The 23,074-nt window shown below is 42.1% G+C and overlaps 1 protein-coding gene across 1 annotated transcript in view; it reads left to right on the forward strand.

Annotated features, from left to right (window-relative positions):
* The window catches only part of met (MET proto-oncogene, receptor tyrosine kinase), a 59,080-nt gene that overhangs the window by 34,294 nt on the left and 1,712 nt on the right, over positions 1-23,074 (forward strand). The window contains exons 11-20 of the mRNA XM_070830187.1: positions 6,588-6,797; positions 9,793-9,942; positions 13,487-13,640; positions 14,505-14,639; positions 15,710-15,970; positions 18,372-18,452; positions 19,910-20,091; positions 20,213-20,322; positions 20,602-20,767; positions 20,920-21,056. Coding sequence (XP_070686288.1) covers positions 6,588-6,797; positions 9,793-9,942; positions 13,487-13,640; positions 14,505-14,639; positions 15,710-15,970; positions 18,372-18,452; positions 19,910-20,091; positions 20,213-20,322; positions 20,602-20,767; positions 20,920-21,056 — 1,586 coding nt within the window. The remainder of the gene's footprint in view (positions 1-6,587; positions 6,798-9,792; positions 9,943-13,486; positions 13,641-14,504; positions 14,640-15,709; positions 15,971-18,371; positions 18,453-19,909; positions 20,092-20,212; positions 20,323-20,601; positions 20,768-20,919; positions 21,057-23,074) is intronic.

A 23,074-nucleotide genomic window follows, 5' to 3' on the forward strand; every position in this document is an offset into this window, starting at 1 on the left:
TGTCATCCCGAGGCACACGCTGCTGCACGCTCAGTCAGGATATAATAATACGCTCAGTAAATACACACACACACACACACACACAGATGCAGAACATGTATTCTCATGGAATAAGACTTCTATCTCAGATCTTACAAACACCTTATCCCTTTATCTCTGATCTGCCTTCCCTCTCTCTCTCCCTCCCTCTCTCTCTCTCTCTGTCTTTCTCTTTTTCACACACACTCCCTGCAGTGTCTCATCTTTCAGTTTCCCTTTCCCCGGTCATTGACCTGTGATCAGGTCAGTGGTTGATGGGTCTCCGGGGAGCTCAGGCTTCGTTACGCCCAAACAGCGTGAACAGACACAGCATGAGCACTCTGAAATCAGGTTTATGATCCAAAAACTGCTGCTTTGCATCCCTGATCCACCTGGCAAGTATCTGGCATCTACCGCTAACTCCTCACTCAACGGTTACTATCAAGTCATCTTTGAGTGCTAAACTTCCAACTGCTCCAGTGAAAATGCTCTTAGGGTCAGCAGTAGACAACCGCTGCTGCACAGTGAAGTTTCCAGGTATGAGTCTGAGTGCATCTGTATGATGTGAAGGAGTTTTCTAGATGAAAAAAAGTTAAATGACTGTTAGATGCATGAAAAAGGCAGGAGAAATAGACACTTGCACAATGGCAAAAAGTGAAGCTATGTTGAAACTGTGACGTTGCTATGGATTCCTGCAGTTTGCTTGCTCACTGATCTAGAAAACTAGTTAATGGACTGAAACTCTGTTTCAAGTGACACCTGCCAGCCAATCAGAAACAAGTATTTTCTGCAACCAAGGTAAACCTTTTTTAATGGATAAGCTTAAAGAAATGACAAAGTGAGGAATTTGGTCTTCAGTTTATTCTGAACTGTGCATGGAGGTTACAGCTAAGTTTACTGATTGTTGGGTCACCTGTAGTCTAGACCAGTAGGGTTATTCACTGTGTTCAGATTTCCTGAATGTGTGCTGTAGCATTTCAAGTTTACACCAGGGTAGTCGGGGTTCATTTCACTTTCAAGTCCATAACACCTGCTGCGACTGTCTTTAAAACCATGCAAACAGGGAGACTTTTACTCTGCAAACTTTTAAAAATCCTCTTCGTAAAGATGTGATGAATGAGTGGCTCAAGGATGACTGACTGGAAGACAGTGTGTTGAAGCAAACCTTTGCCCTGACAGTTTATTGTTCATTTTAAACTGGAATAACAGAGCAGAGAGGAATAGCAAAAAACAAATTTTGAGCTTGCAAGAGAGAGAAAGAGAGCATGAAGCGAGCAGTGTGTATAAAATAAGGCTATCATTACTAATGATTTAGGATGGGATCATGCCCTGTAGGGCCCCAGCTGTCGCCTGTTAAATTCCTTCCAGTAAACGGGATGAGTTAAGGCTCAGCCTGGGAAGGGACAGTATAAGTGTCTTATTGTCTTAACCCCTCAAAATAGAGGCAAGGATCTTTCACAAACAGACATCCCAGAGGTTTTCATCGCCAGCGGAACGGCACTCTGGGTAATGTGAGCCCGCCTGTCATGCCTCCAGAGCCGCGTTCATAAACCTAAATGACGGCCGTGCGATTGGTTTAGTCTCCGCACAAGAAGCCACAGCAGTCGAAAGATGTTCAGTTCAGCTGACAAAATCTGTTCTCCAGAATCTATGAGATCTTCACACCAGAGCACACTGGAGAGAGGAAGAAACCAAGACTTGCTAAAGCCAACAGCAGAGGTTCATGGGTCTCCGCTGGAGCCAGAGGAAAAAAAAACTTGCCCGTGTTGACTTGATATCTGCCTCTCAGATCTCCACTAAAGCCTGGTCTCCGAGCCAATCTCAGCTTTCCCACAAAGATAAAAGAGATTTTTTTTTACGATCCGTCGTGAAAAGCTGGCACAGTCACAAAGCCAAAAGGGGGGCTGCATATACACAAAAAACAGCAAAAAAAAAGTGATCAGTGCATTTTCACAGATCACTCACAAAGCTCTGTGTGTGGAGTTCTTCATACCAGCGCTGCTTTGCCAGGCTGCACCATCACAGTCTGGTTTAACTACAGGCTTCACTGTAGCCAGACACCTGTCGCTTGCATTCACAAATTGGCTTGTTTCTTGTCAGACTCCTCTTCCTATCTCATCCCAGCGGGATAAATCCTTCCAGCTGACACCTGAATGCCTCATGAAGCCTCTTTCCTTTCTCATACCCCCCACAGCTGGGGGGGGTGGGGTGGTGGGGGGGTAACAGAGAGAAGGAAGTGAATGAAAGTGAATGAGTAACGTTTTCCTCTCTGTCAGCAGTCAAAGTGCTTTAAAGCTCCAACTGCTCACTGAGTGGCTGCTCATTGGCAGTTATGAGACAAGACTAGTTATGCAGTGGTGGTGCGGATGTGTGTAAATTTGTCATTGTAAAACTGGTGACAAAAAAATAAGTACCTGTTGACATCACAACACATCACACTGGCAGTGATTTCATGTGTAGGATTACTTACTGCTCTGTGAGTTAAGACATTTCTGCCAGGCTTTGAACCCTTTCAAGCCTGTTGAAAAACAAATAGCAACAGATTTTTTTTGAGCTACAGAGCAAAAGAGAGGGCTGTCTGTTCATGAAGGTCGAAGCAAAATTGAGAGCTGACAAATTTCCCCCAACCCTAATGGAGCAGTTATTCCCGAAAGTTAGACTTTGCCAGTCAAACTCAGGCCAAAGAATGAATCACAGGCTTGGGGATTTTTGCAGGCTTTAGAATAAGTCGTGTCAATCTGTAACTATAAAGTATAAATAAATGATTATTGGTTGTAGTGACGTGCTGGACATTTGCACAATGGCTAAACAAAAAAGAGTGGAGTATAAAAAAAACAACAAGAGATAGCTGAAGTTATAAGGGCAAGATGCAGAGAGCAAATATAAAACATTTGATGCAAAAAAACAATGAAATTTACACCTAAAAATGAAGATAATAAGCAAAGACACAGCCGAACTGGAGACCTTAAATCGAAAGCAAATAATAAAACAACACAGCATGGTAGGAAACAGCAGCAAAGTCCTCTCATATAAATCACTCTAGATTTGACAAGCACTTTTGTACGTGGGAGCTCCGTTATGACTTGGCTTTTTCGCAGGCCGTTACACTAATGATACTTAAGGGACGGCGGAGGTTTTCAAGATCCCTGGTTCTCTCATCACCCCACAGTGAAGCTCTTGGCTCGCTTGCCGCCTGGCCCTCCAAGCGATTGTATTTACAGCTGCTCCCAACCTACAGCCCTTCACCTCCTCTCCCTTAAATAAGAGGAGACATCCACTGAACAATGAAACTGACTGAGGTTTCCACTAATTCACAGGATATTTTTCCTTTGGTCGCACCTCTGGGAGACTGGGTGGAGGGGGGGGTTCACCCTACAGTCCTGATCTCCTCATTCCACTCAAAACACACATGGACACACACATATTCTTCTGTATATGCATGTGTGGTTCAAATCTTTTTAAGCATTTAACTTTGCGTGTGTGTTTGTGTGTGTTCTTCTGGGCTGCTGGGGCTCGCTGGGGAGTCAGATTAGGAAGTGCATGAGGATGTTTCATCGATAGAGCTGGTGCTGCTGCAGTCAGAGTGACTCTCCTGGGAGTCACATATCAGTCAGTGTGTTGGAAGTCAGATTTCAACCAATTTGCTGAGCTGTTTTGGAGCATGTCAAACTTAACGGGCCGTAGTGCAGTGACTCTGAGGTCGAATCAGGGGTCAAAAACTACATGAGTCTGTTCTTTCATTAATCTATTCAGTAGCTGGTTTGTCCCAAAAGGATTCTAAACTCACTGCTTCCTCAGTATCGGTCACACTTTGTCAATGAGTCAATTAAATGACCTCAACAATGTAAGCGCGCACTCACTCACCGAACAACAGTTTGAAGGTAGCATCTGTTGTGTTCAAAGGTTACAAAAGGCATATTGATCTTAGCACCTCTCCTGTCCACATGGGACATCGACTCGAGAACACATGTACCTTTGTAGCCCAAAAGATAAACACACACACTGTCATTTACCACCACAGTGCAAATATCAACATTGATCTCTGAGCACGCAACCAAACTAGTCCGGTTTGTTCTAAGCACACCTGTGTATAGGAATATGACGCCATTGCTTTTTGACAGCGTTATGTTGATATTTGCTTTGCATAACCAGTAAACCTCAATCTACGTAGTCTTAAACTCCTCTTCCTTTTATCTTCAGCACAGTTTAACCACAGAAATATGGAACCCAAATTCTGGACTGTCCACATAAGCAGCAAACTGAGTGAAACTGCATATTGACGAGCAGAAAATGGGATAATAGATCATTTTCTAATCACTTTCAGCCTCTTAACTGCTCCCACTACTGTTGTTTGTCAGGTCATAAAAACAACAGATTTCAGATTAGAGCACACATTTATTTTCCATATCCCCTTTAGTCTGTGTATTGATTTCTTGTTTCTGGGAAAGTTGCCCCAGATCCAGATCCCAGAAACACCCCCATTTGGACGCTGTTACCCAAATTTCCTCCCTCTCTCTAACTGTGGACTGTTCAGTGGCTTTACTGTCTGATACACACTACTCACAAGAAGTTAGGGATATTCAGCTTTCCGGTGAAATTTCAGGATGAACCTAAAATGCATTCTAACCTTTCCTGGTGAACTTAATGTGACCTTCTCTAAACTTTTGAATGCACATGTCCAACTGTTTCAGTACTTTGTGCACCAGTTGCTGTTCTCTAACAAGAAGCTTAACAGCAACATTCACAACAGGTTTGATCCATGAATCCACCAATACATTTCCTGCTTCAGTTAGAATTGGTATTTAAACAGTCCTCCTCATCCTGCTGTTCACATTCTGACATCATGAGACCAAGACGACACCTAACAATTGATCACCTCAACACTGGAGGCTTCAAACAGGAAGTCCTCAGACGGAGGTGTTCACTGAGGTTAGAGGGTCACAGAGTGTCATCAGGAGGTTGTAACAGTGATACAGAGACTGGAAGAGTCACAGAAAGGAGAGGAGTGGACGTCCTTTGGCCACATCCCAATTTATTGAGACATTAAAATTTTTTGTTGTGGTATACCTACCACTGTTGTTAGATTTTCTTTCAATAAATTCTTTAAGATGAACAAATTACCATTGCATGCTTCTACTTAAATGCCCTACTTTCATGATATAATATCACTGTAGCATTAACTTTTTACATTTTGCATATATTTCACCTGAAAGTCAAATATCCCTAACTTTTTGTGAGTAGTGTATGTGTGTAAGACCGTGAGTTTTAGAACACTTTGCTGTTGTTGAATTTTGAGCCTTAATCAACACGGTATTTTGCTCTTGTGTGAGAACATTTGTCTTTATTTACAGCAACTGTCCACATGTTCCACCACAAGGAGACAAATTGCAAATATCAATTCAATATAATATTTTCTAATATATATATTAATGCAATATAATACTGTACTAATAACATGATATTAGGCAATGAGCCAGTTTATGAAATTTGGTTATCCTCAATGACGATTTAACACTTCAATAAAATCACTGAGCTACTGCTGGAATCCAACTGGTATTTGAATGTTGAATATGCTAATCTATACTTGGTTACAGCTTTTCTGACCTCTATCATATGAGCGTCTTCACAATCGTGAAGTCCTGCTCTCAAAGAATGGATCCTATTAAGCAACCAATAAAAGGCCAATTCAAACCCTAATGCCGTCACATAAAGTTTAGATCTTTGCTGTGTAAAGACAGGACACATCAACCTCAGTGCGCCAATTCCTGTTTGATGCCTAACTCCTCTTGAGGCAAGATGAAACTCTGCCACACCTAAATAAAAAAGGGCCGAGGGTGTTTTCTATGTTTTCCAAGTTTAGGTTTCACTGAGGGTTCTTAATAGGCACTAAAGCTGGGAGGCCTATGTGGGCTGAAACCAACATGGGATAAAACGCTGTTGTGCCCTCAGGCCATGCATGTAAACACTGCAGTGGCTGAAAACAGACGGTGTCTCATATAATGTGTTGAGTCTGAAGGAAGCAGTCAGACTGATCATTACTGCATTGTTGTACATTGTGACTGAGTGAAGACCTGGAGGACGCTGTCGTTACACTGAGTAGTAAAGCTGAGGATTAGCGGTGTTATAGCTCTTCAGGCATGTCTGTACTGTGTCCTGACTCTTTTAAAGGACTTGAAAGGTCTTTAAAAATGTTGGTCCTCATTTCTTTGTGGGACCGGGCAACATGGTTATTCTGTATTTTGCACCTTCCGTTGTTTGCACTGTCCATGAGAGCTGCTGTATTTAAATTTCGTTGTGCTTCTTGCACAATGACAATAAAGGAATTCGGATTCTGATACAGGTTTCTTCCCAACCTGGATACATACCAAAAAGTTCTACCCAAATGTACCTGAAAAAGGTTGATTCAGTTACAGTTGAACTTAAATATGGTTGTTGCACAGTCAAAATGCAATACACACTCTCACTGGATTGGTATAAGTAAAAAAACTACTTTCAGCAGTAGAAGATGGGCACAAGATGCAGTGCCTTCAGATAACCTATATCATTTTCTCTGTGCCTCTCTCCTCCAGAGCTGTGTGTATGGTGAGAACCGGACATCCATCCAATGCACCACGCCCTCTCTGGCCAAACTGGCTCTGCAGCCGCCCATGGTCACCAAGGTGGCGTTCGTCCTGGACGGCTACTCCACGGATCAGTGGGACCTGATCTACGTGGAGGACCCCCTCTTCCAGGACCCCAAGCTTACCTCCAAGGATAACAAGAGCATCGTGGAGCTCAAGGTACGACCACAATAAACACCCTCAGTCAGCTCCATTGTACTACGAAAAAGGCTCAGCTCTCAAGTCTACCACAACAGCTGTTTTTTAAAAGAGAGGAGGACGTGACACGTTTGAAAAAAATATTACAGAACAGAAGGTTAGAGGTCAGACGTATCGGCCAGCTACAGAACTGCATCCTTTGGTAAAGATTCAAAGTGTTGCTCGAGAGAACTCCAGCAGGGCAGACGTCTGCAGGTGCAGAAACCCAAGACACCAGCAGAAACTCCAATGGTGCAGTTTAAAGTCTCTATTTATGTGCTGTAGCAAATTTCAAAAGCTTAAGAAGTGTTTCACAGAACAGCAAGAGCAGAAACATAAAATCAGAAACCAAAATACGAGGAATACTAACACCACTGCACCGCTCTGCTTACTCTGGCAAATATATAACAATGTTACTGAGCTGCAGACGCCTGCTTGTTGTGTTTAGTTGATAAGAAACTCTACTGTGGTGGAGTTCTGTATACGGCATAGCTTCTTTTTAATTCAGAGAATTTAGTTTACAGAACTTTGGATATTCATGCTGCTGGTTGCTGCACTTTGCCTCCCAATCCACACATTCACACGTACAGCCCCCCATGGTCCTGGTCAAGTTGGGAAGGAAACAATACTGAAAGAAAAACAGGAAGTTGAGCCTGTTTCCCATCGTTTACACCCCCTAGCCTGACCTCCCCATCCCTTCTCCACTGCTATACCTCTATGTATTCTCTCTGTTGACTTGCATTGTTCTGGCTGCCGAGGTCAAAGCTCTTGACATATTAATGCCGCTTTTCAAACAAGCCACCACATTCCCCAGAGCCTGTTTTAGGAACACAATGAAATACATATTTCTCCTCTTTCTTTCATTTTTTTTGTTGCCCTCAGCTCGATGGTTTGTGGCAGCTGGGCTGAACCTCTCGCAGGGGATCCTGGATGTTTTTTTTCTTCGTCTTTCTCTCTTTTCCCAGACGTGACCTTGGCCCCGATGCTAAATCCACCACCAACTCAACCTCTACCCCCCTCCCCCCCCCCCCCCCAGCCTTCATCTCTCCCCTCAGCCCAGACAAACCCCTAGTTTTTAGCCCGGGGGGGATGGTACCAGGCATTGCACCGAAACAGGCCACATTTAACGCCATCTGATAAGCCTGCCCTGCAATGGCCCCCAGTAAAGGGCAAATGCTGGGCTCATTTAGCGCCATCTGATAACTCTAGCCCCATAGTTGTTGCCAATAACAGACAAATAAAGGAATGTTTAGCTCTGACTGACAGCTCCACACCAGTATGGCAGCACATGAAGGGGCCAGGCTGTTGGTTTTGGCATGTGGCCAGGCTCCTATCGCTGCCGATCACTGCATGGGAGACTGAGAGGCATCCATTTATTATCATCATAACCATTTATTTAGAGGGACTGATAATACTGTGATGGCTTTTTAATAACTTTGATAACTCCTGTCTGTTGTGTGTATTGTCACGCCCACAGCTGGGAAACACAATGAATTGGGATTACATTGGATGATCTTGTTACGAAGTGTTGACTTTGTGTGGGCCGTAATTGCAGGCAAGTGGATGAATTAGTGGTTTGTGTTGCTTGTGTTTGTGTGTGTGTGTGTGTGTGTGTGTGTCAAGTGAGAGGGAGAGAGTGTAGGAACAGGTGCGAGCCTCCACTCTGTGGCAAATTGGAAAATCCCAAGCTGTCACGCAAGGAATGTGATCATTCTCTTTATTGCCTTCTGCTGCGCTCAAACAAGTGTGTTTATGTGTGCGCAAGAGAGAGAGATGGAATCGGAGAAACAAAAGAGAACAAGAAGAGACAGCAAGGGAGCAAGAAGAAGTATGCAAGCGGAGAAAAAGAACAAATTAGGCTGAGCTATTTTTTCATGATGAACTCTACCAAGAAGAGAGATCAGCCTCTTCACCCTCATCTACATTATTTACTTCAGTATGACCTCAACTCACTGAAGATATCGTCTGTACACTTTTCCAACATATTTGCACTTCATACTACAAAATTTGTATGATTTTGTCAACCATCCGCCTATTAGACTTTAAAAAGTCTTTAAAATTGTTTAAAAGCTGCACAAGGAAACTTTTAGTGCGAGTGTGAATGTTTAGGACTTATCAGAGCCAGATCAAACTCTCAGGGGGACCTTGGGGAAAATAAGTCCACCCTGCCATCCTCGCCAACACTCAGCACCTCGATGATGTATTGGGCCCAAAAACTAAACAAGCTTCCTTGTGATGGAATGAGTTTTTTTCTTTGTGCCAACCATTTGGTGGTAATTTGATTATATGCGAATCTTTTTAGGAATGTGCACCATACAGGCACAGTATCCACATAATAAGAATCTTTAAATAGGGTCTCTCCATGTAACAGAGACTCAACGCTGGTCAGTAACACAGGGCTCCCCTTAAGGCTGCTCTTGTTGTGTTTTTATTGCATGTAATCACATATCCATCCATTAATTTAACTTCCAATTTGCCTGGCCTCTCCTTGCTCTTTGATGTTTACTCATCTTCCCTTTGGACACTACATAGAAATGACATGACAGCAGACTTGCATTTGACTAAAGAGGTTTAATGTGAAGTATCGGCATCAATCAATCAATTTTTTTTCTCAATTTCAATTTTTTCAGCTAAAAATCATGACGGATCTTTAATCTTGACATTTTATTTTGCACTTTTGATAGTATGTTGGCACCTTTTTTCAAAAAAAAACATTTAGTTTGTTCCATCTTCTATCTGCACAAACTGACTTTTGACCTTGGTAATAGTCACTTGTAATGTTGCTGATCTAGAAGTTGACCTCAACCCTTTTGCAAATGTTTACATCATATCTCTCTGTCTTTTTTCTCTCCGCTGTCTCTCTATTCCCGTCTGCTTCCATTACTCCCTCCTTCCCTTTTGCTGTCTTCTCTATCCCAACTTCCTTTTTTCCGTCTCACCCTCTCTCTCTCTTTCTCCTGCCCTCCCTCCATGGCAGGGTGACCGGATGGACAGGGAGGCGATGAAGTGTCAGGTTCTGACCGTGTCCAACCACAGTTGCGAGAGTCTCATTCTGGTCGGAAACACTCTGGAGTGCACCGTTCCCACCGAGCTGCAGGCCGCCACCGCCAAGGAGCTGCAGGTGGAGGTGAGACGCACCTGCACTTTACAGATTGCAAGTCACATGCAATTTGGTTAATAGTTTGCATTAAAAGTAGAAAAGGTCTGTTTGTTCTTTCGTTCCTCAGCTCCACTTTGCACCTGGCTGCCTTTTACTACCTTTTTTTCTTTTTCTTGTTTTTAGGTTAAGCACTGCACTTTGATCCAAACACACAAAATGTAGATGTAGACACGTGCACATTAACATATTCACACATACAGGCTACAAACCCATGTACAGAGGTTCATACACAGGTGTGCACAGCTACACACATACACACCACCTCTCCGCCGCCTGTGTAACTGTGGGTCAACAAAGACATTTTTAATTGAGACACAACCCTAAACCTTTGTTCATGAAGACACCGGACTCAGCACAAATACACATCCACACCCAACCGCAGACACACACATACACACACGCACACACGCACACACCCTCTGCACTCACTTCACTCAATAGACGTCTTGTTCTGGTGTCTCTGCGTGTTGACAGCAGAGAAAAGCTGCAGTGTGTTTGAAGTGGTGTTTAGATGGCAGTGCAGGGTGTGTTTGTGTGTGTGTCAGGGTGTGTTAAACTGTTGATGCCGAGATTAATTTCATTTGCATGTTTGTGGCTGAGCACCTTATCTTTTTAAAGTGGGGAACACAAGAGTACGCAAACAGTTTTCATTTCCAATAGCAGAGAGTATTGCGAAAGACATGCCTGCATCAAACGGTTTGAAACAAGTAAAAACTATCTGCCAACATGGTGAGATTATTCTGAAACTCAATCCAGTTAAAATTAGCTTGTTTTCGTAGACAGCGTTATTATTTAAACCAGTGTATCTGCCTTATCCTGTCTCTCAATCACCTCTAGAAATGATCTATTGTAACCTTAGTTCTGTGAGTACAGATAAAGAATAAACAGATATTCTGTATCAAACATCTGCTCTGACACAAGTGGATTCGATACAGCAGAGATCCATAAAGCCACTTTTAATGCATTTATATGAAAATTCCCCTTTGTTTGTATTGTCGGGCTCACGGAAAGAATTTTTAGCAATAAAAGGTATCATATCGTATCACAGCACCTGTCTCTGAGGAGGAGGAGGCTGACTCGCCACATATCAACGACATAACACGCAGTGGTGATAGATGGTTAAAGGATGTGCAAGAACTACAGTGGTGAGGTTTTTTTCAAAGAGTCATTATTAAGTGTGGTATATTTCATTGAATTTTGCTTTAAGTTAAAGTCAAATTTCACTGTACGAAGGCAGTAACAGGATCATCCTGCCATCAGCCGCACTGAGCTCTTCATACTGCGCTCTGGGAAATTCATGGAAAATACCACATTCCTCCAGCGTTCCAGGTCATTAACAGCGAACTTCAATAACTCTCCTGTCCTAATGCAGTGCCTTATAAAACCAGCTCAGGGAGTTTATAACACAGTGTGTTGAGTGAAAGGGCTCAGCATCCAGCTGTCTTGTCACTTGAGTTTAAGTCAACCATCCTCTGAGTCATGAGAAGGAGACGTACAGTATAGAAATGTCAGAGGAATACCCCAAACACACTCACACACACTCACACACACACACACACACACACACACACACACACACACACACACACACACAAACTGTATATAGGATTGCTTAGGGTTAACTCTTATCAGTGTTATAAAAGAAATCAGTGTTTATAAAACATTTAAAAAGTAATTTTGTGTTTATATGCTTAAATAATAATTAAAGATCAATTTAAGTCTCACATTATCTGACCTCCCTTTGCTATGGTTTAGCTCTTTAGCTTGCTGCTCTGATGTACAGGTTTGGTGTTTAGTTAGAAGTTAACAAAGCACTCTGATCATGCACACCACACCCATCAGTGACGCAGGTTGTGGTGAAATAGACGAACATTTAAGGTGTTAACAGAGCCACCCAACTTATTATAACTTGTGTTTTAGTCAGTAAATACGTATAAACAATAAAACTCACAGTCTATGATAGTATTATATCTTGTGATTGCTTCTGCCACAATCAAAATCCAGTTTGTGGAAAAAAGAAAACTCCATGTCCATTTTTTAGTGTTTAGTGTAACTTCATTTGTCTTTGTGAATAAGTGGCCAAAATCAATGTGCAATCATTTCCAGCAGCTGCACTCGAGTTTGACAGCAGGAAATGTTTCAGTGATGTAGAACATCAACAGTGAATATCAGGTTTTGGAGTCAGAAAAAGAGCGAAGGGTTCAAGAAAAAAACAAATTCAACAATTATACAGAGAGAAATCCAACATATAAGAAATACAAGAGTTCCACAAGACATTTAGCATCAACAAACAGGCTCCAAACAACAGGTTATAAGAGTATTGACAGGAGAAATCATTTCTAACCTTTATGATACAAACTAATATTAAATGCAGAGCTTATGTCATCCTCTAAAATGATAACCAGTGGTCGCCTGGTGGTGACACAGCAGTGTGCTCCAGACCAGACGTTATCAGCCTCATCGCTGTCGACTTGTGAACTGGCCTTCAGAAGAAAGCTTTTATCTCAGGGGATGGTCAGCAGCCAATATCCCTCAGCTCCACAAACTTACACACAGACATTCATGTGTCACCTACCTCCAGACATGCCCAGAGACACACACACACACACACACACACACACTGTCCCATCTGCAGCAAGAGGCACCAGTAGAAACCTCATTTCCACTAAACCTAATAATGGCAGAAGCAATATCGCTGATGTAATCTGCCATCAGACTGTGTGTGTGTATGTGCGTGTGTTATTGCATACCATATGTCTGAATGCCAGTTGCATGCTTTTGTGCTTGTATGTGTACCATATATTCCATGCATGGCGCACTGTATGTGTCCTGTATACAGTGGTAGTCATTGTTTATCAAGCATCTGCCTACATATAGTATAGGCAGTAATTTAGTCAGATTAACACAAAGTTAAAGTAATGATATTTATTATTTGGTGTCAGCCTGAGATCTCAGATTTCAGGGGCACCTTCACTTCTTGCATTTTTTTTTTTTTTTTTTTGCATTTTGTCACTGCTCTGACGGACAGCTTGAATTGTGTTATTCTAGCCATATCCGACCATCATTTTGCAATAAGGTGGACTAATTCCAGCTGTAATGCACTTGATTGCTCAATGCACTGACTGCAGCCACAGCTCCTGCTCACCATTCCAGCTTTCATTCAGACAGCCAACACTTGCTGATGTTGCTGTTGGCAAGTCGAGACCTGCTGATGTCACTCATGTAAAATGTGTAACTTTGTAATTTGTATTTTTAAAGCAATACTTAATAGAAAGATTTAGGCCAATTATATATTTAGGCCCAAATCTCCATTATGTACCTGGAAATGTGCCCAAATTAGTTAGTGATGTCAGCCTGTTGAGCTGAGATTCAGATTCAGCCATGAACCTGGCCTGTGACCTCCCTATGGATGGAGGGTAGTTCAGTGTTAATTGTTCAGTATTAATTGTTAATCATATTAAAAACCATTCCCTTCCCTCTATGACACTCCAAACCCTTTTGCTTCTTTCAGTGGCGCCAGGCAGACTCCATCAGACATCTGGGCAAGGTGACCCTTGCTCAGGAGCAGGACTACACGGGCCTCATCGTGGGCTGCGTGTGTGTCAGCCTGCTGCTGCTGCTGCTGGGATCGCTGCTCATGTGGAAAAGGAACAAACACATCGATGGTAAGAGAAGAGATGGCAGGTTGTGGTTGCGTCATAGGCGTCAAAGATGTAAAAAGTGTCAGAGGTCAGTTCACTTCTGCAGCTGCCACATATTCAGAGACTTAAGATGTTTTAAACTCTTAGACTGACTTCATAGTCCTTTGTAATGTTATCTACTCTGAATTCAATCAGACTATTCAGACCGGTCAAGTCAGTTTAATTTATGAAGTGTTTTTAGCAAATAGGTTTGGCAGGAATATTTGCATTTTAAATGAATTTTAGATATCTTGTCATAAGAGGGTAGCAGCACAACTCAGAGGCGGACAAATGCAAACTGAGGAAAAGTTAGTTGTTAGTTGTTATTGTTAGTGAATCAAGATAAAAATAATTAGTTTAGTATTAAAGTAGTCATGTACTATATAAGGAACTTAGCCATGTCACAAATAAGTGGAAAATACAGATGTGAAGTAAGTGACATAAAGGAATGAATAAGTCCCAGCCGTGTGTGTGTGTGTGTGTGTGTGTGTGTGTGTGTGTGTGTGTGTTTGCATACTTGCAACTGGAGTTCAGTGTGTCTTTTCTAACCTGTGTGCATGTGTGTCTGCTGGGTTTTGTTTTGCCTGGTGGGTTTACAATAAGTTTGTGTGTGGGGCACACTGGGGAAACGCTTTGCCTTTCTCAGTAATTCTCTCATCTCCCCTTTATCTTTTTTCTTGTTCCTCATCTCCCCCCTTTCTGTTCTCACTTCTCTCACTCCATCACTGGTCTCCTCTCTCCCCACATCCCTTCTGTCCCATCATCCTGTCTCTCTCCGTCATATTTCCTTCTACATGCTTCTTATGCTCTTATATCGTTCCTTCTTCACCCCCCTCCCTCTACTTCCAGATCTGTCTGAGGTGTGGTATGATGGCCGTGGTCACATCCAGCATCTGGACAGGCTGGCTAACGCGAGGAGCGTCAGCCCCACTAACGAAATGGTCTCCCACGAGTCAGTCGACTATAGAACAACCCTGCTGGAGGGTACGTCAACCATATAAAGCCCTCCCCAACCTCACCTGATATCTTCTTCCCCACATCCCACCTCCCTCCCATCTACCGGCTTCCCTCCCTGTGGGGCTGAACGCTATGCAAGCAGTGCATGCCTTACATGTCCTGAACTAACACCTGCAGCCTTAAGGAAGTGAAAGATTTTAAAAGATTTGGATCAACTGTTGTGTTTTTTGAATCATAATCATCATGTGCCCACTGTAGCCCATCATATTCCCAGTGTTACTGATCCCTGCTAACTCTGTGGTCTAACACTGTCATAACTGACGGCAAATTAAGTAACATTAAACTAAAACATTAACATTAAATATCTTTACTCAACTTCAGCTGCTGACTTATTTTTAGCCAAAAACAATCCTTTGTCATTTCACTTCCTGAGGAAAAGAAAGAAAACAAAAAACCATCCCAGGTTTGTCAACTGTTATGTCATATTTGATTATATTTGACCTGTTCTGTCGAAGTCTCAGCACAGCAGAAAAACTGCTGTCTGTGTTGTCATCATAAGCTGACCAACAGGCCAGTCTACCAGAACGTTAATGTAATCTTTATAGTCACCTGTGGTTTTGGTTTCCTAAGCTTGAATCCTGAGGGTGTGAGGGGGCTCCATGTATTATGATCCTCACTATGATGGGCAAAGCAATTTTCCTGCTGTTAAAAAGTGACTTGAAAGGCTTAAAATCTGAGAAGGTAGACTTACTAATGAACTAATGCTTGTCCTCAGGCAGGGTAGTGATCAGTGGTTGAAAATTCATATTGGCCATTTTCTTCTTATGTCTGTGAGTCCTGTCTGTCTTCTGTTCTGGCTTTTTTGTGATAAAAGTTCGATATTTTTGCATGCAGTTTCTTTGCATTTATCTTCCTCCCACTAACATCAGAGAAGAAATCAGAAACTTTGTTTTTCCAGCTCCCCTACCCTTTATTACAGTGTCAAGTTGCTCTTTTGTAGCCTTCCCTTTCTGATCATGTAACACATCTTGACTTCTAGAGCCCCACTGATACGGTCACTGACCTTTGACCCCCCTCCATCTCTTTTACTTCTCCAGATCAGGGCACCGACAGGCCCGAGACATGCCGAGGGGCTCCTCCCATTTATGGGGGCAACGGGGAGCTGCTGTCCCCCAGACTGGGGGTACTAGGGAGTGGGATGGGTCTGGGAATGGAGGGCGAGCTGGTGTCCCCCCTACTGATGGTGCCTGTCCATATCGACCCGTCCTGCCTCCACCCAGACCTGTTAACTGAGGTGCAGCACGTGGTGATTGCCAGGGAGCAGCTGCTGCTCCACCTCAACCAGGTCATCGGCAGAGGTCAGTTACAGAAATACCTTTACCGAAAACATTTTTAAATATTTTTTTTCTATATATATATATATCAGTTGGTCTCTAGTGTTAAGAGTCTAGTGTTGTTTTCGTTGTATATTCTCATTTTTGTTCTTCATTTACTTACTCTAAACAAGGTCAATTGTAAAATTGCATAATTTCCTCTGCATTTCCTGGCAGAAATTATGTTTTTCCAGGAAGGACCTAGTGGCTGCTAATGTGCAAAATAAAGTTTCAATGCAGACATTTATTAAGTAAAGTACCAGTGTAGCAACAATGCCAGAGGGTGATCACTGAAGAAAGAACATTGTGAGGGGCATTATAGCTTTTTTACTCAAGCTACAAATGGTTGTGCATAATCATAAAGAGAAAACTCTTTAAAGCATGAGAGACTGCAGAATCAGTGTTAGACTAAAAACAATAACTGTCAAGAACTTGTAATTATAACCTGCATTCATCAACGAAACATCAATTTCATTACATCAACCTCTCCTTTCATGGCTCTTTCTCTAGTATACAGTTCCAAAATCTCTTATATCAAAGTGTGTTTTCCATTTTATTTGATTCTAAACCTTAAATTCACTATGTTTAGCTTCCAGCATCTTAAAAATTCACGTTTGTAACTTCTGACCGTAGGTGCTAATAGGAAATAATAGCAAAGTATTAAATCTTTGCAATCAATTCATGATGGGATTGTAACAGATGTGGAGTGATACTATCAGCCGGTGATCTTAGATTAAACGTGGGATTTATGTAAACCTATACAAAAGCTAAAGTTGCCCACACAGAGTTTAATTGCCTGCTTTATCAAACCACAAGCTTGACATGCAGACACAAAATCACCTCATTTTGTGCCGTTTAAGCAGACCTACAGATCAAATTCAACATCAGGAGGACAAAGACCCCAAACCCGAGCATGGATATCGAGGCAGGATTTTTAAAGTGGCATAGGAAGATTTGTTCACAGCTAGTATTCCCGAGGTCCATTGTTGGAAGTCGTAATCCAACACTCCCAGCCATCTGCGAGGACGTGATAGGAGAACGCCTCGCTCATTTTATTCCTGCACCCCTAACACTCTGGGGCAAGCCCTCAAGTCTTAAGAGATATAATTCACTAAAATGCACAGTAACTCAAGGGGGTTTGGCATAGCCTATTAGCTTGTGTGGACTATTAATGATTAAAGCCTCATACTGAATTACTTGAGGGGGCAGATTTAGTGTGAGGATGATGGTAATTTAAGATAAATAGAATTAGCTGTTCAGAGGGCTTTTGCACTAGAGTCAGACAAACCAGCCAGTTGTTTACCATGGACCAACATGCTGCATGTACTATATGAAATCATCCCAATACTTCTGCTGCTCCAAAGTTTAGTTCTTATGTGTCAGCAGTGGACAGACATATTTTTATCTGATTTCTGGAATTGCTCTGATCATGGAGCCAACTGGCAGTGACGCAAGATCTTAATCATAGAGGCTCTGACGAGAAGAAGGCTTCACCTAGCCAAGCTATAAATGAAGGATGCCGATTGTGCAAACTCCAGAAATTTTTCCCTGCACGTTAAGTAGTTGTTACCATTTATGTACAAGATTTAGAAAAAGTGGTTTACTTACTCTTTGCTATGTGCACATTATACAACAAACCATGGAAGATGTGATCAGAATAACATTCAAGTTTATTGGCCAAGTATGTTCACACACACATGCTCTGATGTTTCTTAGTCATGGTGAAATTCAGATGGTGGTGCTACATTGTCACCAATTAAGCATCAAATTTAATGTCTGCTATCTGTCTTGCTTGGACGTCCAGTAAGCCATTACAGTGTAATCACATTTAACAAACAATGTAAATGTGTTCCATCCAGGTTTATGACTAAATCATTGGGTCATGGAGAGCACAGAATCCTACCAACCAAAGTAGAGGAAAGTCTCCTCTAATGGTGCCTTGGCCTGGTGGTGCATTTCAAAGAGGGATTGCTGTATGTCCAGTAGTGACTCACATGTTATCGGGTAGCCGGGACACCCGCATGTAGGGATGTAAGAGTCAGAACCTCCCACCCAGGTGAAGCTCATTACATGGAGGTAGTCAAACAAACAAAGCCGTTACCTCAAAACAAAACAAGAAATCCTTGGTTTAACATCGTTCATTACCAGCTCATTCTTGCCAGCTGACGTCGGCCTGGCTGCCGTTGTTCATCCGCTTCACGGCTTTCACAGGCCTGAAAGTGGTGCATCTCATGTGTCACTGTTTTAAATAGTCCTCTTTCAGAGAGGCTTGTTTAGTGTTGGATGAAAAAAGGTTATTTGGATTCCTTTTACAGGTTTGAACATGAGCTTTTCATGTCACTGATGCTGAGTAATTCTGACTAACACATCATGTTGTAACCTGCAGGTCACTTCGGCTGTGTTTTCCATGGAACTCTGCTTGAGCCAGATGGACAGAAGCATCACTGTGCCGTCAAGTCCCTCAACCGTAAGTCCACCACATGTATGCAGGTCAGCCAAACGCTTTTAGACGTAAGGAAACTGACATTTTTTCCCTCAACTGATACAAACATCAAAGCTGTTCCTCAGCATTGCCCTGGTCCACATTGGAAACGTTTTAGGATGACGTGCCCTGCTGAAGGCGGTCCTGTGATGCTTAGTTCAAGGTTGAAAATGGGAATTACAACTAATCTGTACATTGATTTTTAAATCATGCCATGCAAAAATCTAACTGTTTTCAAAGGCATGCAGCCTTGTAAGAACGACATTTGTTGACAGACTGCATGAGAAGCCATGTTTAGATTTTTGGCTTATTTTATTGTTTGTTGTAATAAGGACTTCTAAGTTATGACTTACAATCAAATGCAGCACTTTTCAGATTCCCCTTCAGAACACATACACTCACACTCAACACAGTCTCTCTCCTTGTCCAAACATAATCACATCCAATATAATTTATTCCATCCTACATCTGCTTATATAGCATACTTATTGTATGATATCACAACGCTCCAATAGCATTAAGGATCTCATCTCATCAGAGGCCTGAATCCTTTTTGGCTGAGTTGATGGTGATGAATGAGCGTCCGATGGTGAGGACGGCATTAGGGTTCCCCCTAATCGTGTAACCTGTCAGTTGGACGAGGGAGATTGATGCTGGAGCAATATGAAGAAAAGCTCACAAGGAGCTTCCAACCACGGCGGGGTGGGTTGAACTCAGCCTCCTGGGGTTTTGTCCTCTGGGATTTGGACCCTTTATTGAGTTTAGTGATTTCTCAGGGAACCGGGTTATTGTCTCTTGCATTCTTTTGTTACATTTGGGATGGTTTTATCTTAACATACTAAGACGAGTAGTTGAGATAAGTAAAGATAGACACTATATTTCCAGAAGATTAGAGTATGGTTGGCATAGGAATATCCATCTTCCACACAGAAATAATGTAATAATAATAATAAATAATTGTCTTGCCCAACTTTCACATTGAAGCTCTGAAATCAAATGTCAGCTCTTTCTATCTTTGGGGTCGAACCTCAGATGAAGGCCAAGCAGCTGGTTTCTTCAGGGCTAAGGAGGTTCCATCTCTAACCAGATTACAGCAGAGTCAGTGGGGCTAAAGTGCGGGACATCAGAGGCAAGGATGCAATTGGCAAATGGGAGTTTGTCGGGGGTCAGGTCGGGGTGAGGATATTTGTTGAAGGTTTTTTTTTTTTTATTATTATTTTTTGCTTGTTTACCATCATCAGCCTTTTTTTCCCAAAGGTATATAAGGAATGACCTTCATGCTTATGTCAGTGCAGCAGAGTTGCTCCCTGTCTGAAAGATCTTTTCAGTAAACAATATACCTTTATCTTTATCTTATCTTTATACACCTTCAGCTCCAAAATGTTTTTATAAATACTAAATACTATAACTAATAATATAAATATATAAATTTTTTTATGAAGGCATCACAGACCTGGAAGAGGTGTCCCAGTTCCTGAAAGAGGGGATTATCATGAAGGACTTCAGCCACCCGAACGTTCTCTCTCTGCTGGGAATCTGCCTGCCGCCAGAGGGCTCACCACTGGTGGTTCTGCCCTACATGAAGCATGGCGACCTGCGCAACTTCATCCGCGATGAGGGACATGTATGTGCACACAATTTTTGCATAATGTACAAAACAGTGATTACAGTTCATCCTGCATGGATCCGTCAACACCGCAAAAACTTTTTTTTCCCCAGTGCTCTAATGGTTGTGTTTCCTACAGAACCCAACAGTGAAGGACCTGATGGGCTTCGGGCTGCAGGTGGCCAGAGGGATGGAGTATCTGGCCAGCAAGAAGTTTGTCCATCGAGACCTAGCAGCCAGGAACTGCATGTGAGTCCACATTTATTCATTCATCATCTCATGAATGTGATTTATACTGTATAGAGAGCAAGTTACAATAGATTAGACGGAAATAGAATTAAATACAGCTTGGAAGGAAACAAAAAAGCATAATACTGCATATGCTTCTAAAGAAGTAGAACAGAGTTAAAGAGAGTTAAGAAAAAGAGATCAGTGTCAAAGTGAAAAGAAAATTAGAAAGAACAGAAGAGAGAAGAGCAAAGCAGAAAAACAGTACAGTAGAAATTAAATACTCCTTTGCCTCGACAGGCTGGATGAGAGCTACACCGTGAAGGTGGCAGACTTCGGCCTGGCCAGAGACGTTTATGATAAAGAATATTACAGTGTCCACAACAAGAGTGGAGTCAAGTTGCCTGTCAAATGGATGGCTCTGGAGAGTCTGCAGACACACAAGTTCACCACCAAGTCAGACGTGGTGAGGACCTAGTCATATTTGTATCCTATTTTTAAAGGAAAATGTCCAATTATAAATAGGAGGATGTAAATATCTCCATAAATATGGGCTAAAAGATGTTAGTAAAAGGACAATAGTGAGATAAGGAGTTAATTTTCCTGCTTTTCTTGTAGTGGTCGTTTGGCGTGTTGCTATGGGAACTGATGACCCGTGGAGCCCCACCATATTCTGATGTGAACTCCTTCGACATCACCGTGTTCCTCCTGCAGGGGAGGAGGCTGCTGCAACCAGAGTTTTGCCCTGACGCCCTGTAAGCGCACACACACACACACACACACACACACTTGCACTCACACACACTTGCACTCACACATGTAGACGTACTTTTCACTTGTCATTCACCTCCTCCAGCAAAGTGCCACGGCTCAGTTAGTGTGAGTGATATACTGTAGAGCTGCACTTAGATACATCATGAAGCAAGTGATAGAGTGTAGCAGGGAGCTGCATAAGCAGTGGAAGTCATAAATAAAAACCACTCAAGTTCAGACCATCCATCATCTACCTCAGCAGGAGTCCTAAACACACTCACAGCTCCCCAGTCTCTTCAGTCAAGCGTTGCATCTCATCACAGCTGCGGGTCAAATAAAAGTCACTTTTCTTGCTTTACCGCAAAACACAACACAAGTTTTAAATGTGAAACCAATGCCAAACTAGTATCTCTTTTGTTATTTGTCTCATGTTGTTGCCTAGCACTTGTTGCTGTGGCAGTTAAGTGGTGTTGCTCCTACAAAGTACACAGCATACCTTGGCCGGAGGTATCATGTTTTCAGGTTTTTCCGTCCGCCCCTTTCTTCTGAATGTGATATCTCAGGAGCGCCTTTAGGGAATTTCTATCAAATTTGGCACAAGCATCCACTTTGAGTCAAGGATGAACTAATTAGAATTTGGTTGTCAAAGGTTAAGGTCACTGTGGCCTCAAAAAACATGTTTTTGGCCGTAACTCAAGAATTCATATGCTAATTATGACATTTCACACAAGTATCTAATAGCATGAAATGATGGAGTGAGGACATTTTATGTCCCAAAGGTCAACTTCAGTGTGACATCATAATGTTTTACATGGCCACTATTCAATGCCATTACTCAGGAACAGAAGAAGAGATTGTGGCCATATTTCAGATTTGGTTAGATTCTGAATCGGAGACACTAATCTGGGATGTGGACAGGAATGGATGTGAACTGCAACTTGACTGCCAGGCAGTCTGAACTGAACTTGTGAATTTACTGCTGATAAAACACTGGCACTAGCCTACAACGAGAGCAACCTCTATCTTGTGAGCAATGAATGACAAACAATGTCATTTCATTATCAATAAAATGTACTCATCAAATCATTAAACACTACACCACCTTATCCATGAAACTCTGACCCAGTGGTGCTGTGAAATGAATGCCAAGTGTGATCTCATACCCTTCAGATAACATGAGGTACACTGCATGTCTATATTATGAGTGAAAATTAGGGGAGAGTGGGAGTGCTCAGGTGAGGGAGGCAGGGGCCCAACGTTCCCAAGCTGTAAATTAAACAGAGACATCAGGAGGTGATGCACGTCTGCAAACATTCCAACAATACTTCACTCCTGACCGTTCACTGGATGTGTTGATAGCAGTCGCTGGCAGATGTCTTGGACATGGGGTAATGGGGCCATTTTTCTTCATTTTTAGCAATGATAGGGTGGCTCTGTCAAGCCAGGGAAAGAAACATAATAAAGGTAATATCAGCTTTTAACAGGGCAAAGATACGTGTTGCAAAATGATAAAAATGATTGATTGTTGGTGTCAGATTTATCATTGAGACACATTGAAGCAATTAGCGGCTGTGCGACCCTTTCATTCCACTCACGAGTGAGGGAGGGATAACTTACTCTAGTGAACGATGAAATGGGTCCATAAAGGTGTCTCTCAAGTTACCAGGTGAAAAAAACCTGGAGAAAAAAAGAGAAGAGGAGATGCAGAAAAACAAAATGGTGGAAAACAAAAAGTAAAAGCATTATGCAACATTAAATTCAATTAAGATGCATTATTTATCATTTTATTCATATTTAAATATTCAGTTGGGTACATTAAATTATCATTTTCATGATCATGTCTGTGGACTTTTTTAAAAGCCTTTTTTGATTATTTAATTATGTTGTCTATAAAATACTGTACATGTATCCCAGTTTCCCAGAGGCCAAGGTGATGTCTGCACATTACTTATGATGTTCAACCAAAACTAAAGGCTATTCAATTCACAATTATGTAAAACAGAAGACCAGTTCACGTTTA

This window comes from Pempheris klunzingeri, chromosome 5, assembly GCF_042242105.1.
Source record: "Pempheris klunzingeri isolate RE-2024b chromosome 5, fPemKlu1.hap1, whole genome shotgun sequence".
In the NCBI taxonomy this organism is placed as follows: Eukaryota; Metazoa; Chordata; class Actinopteri; order Acropomatiformes; family Pempheridae; genus Pempheris; species Pempheris klunzingeri.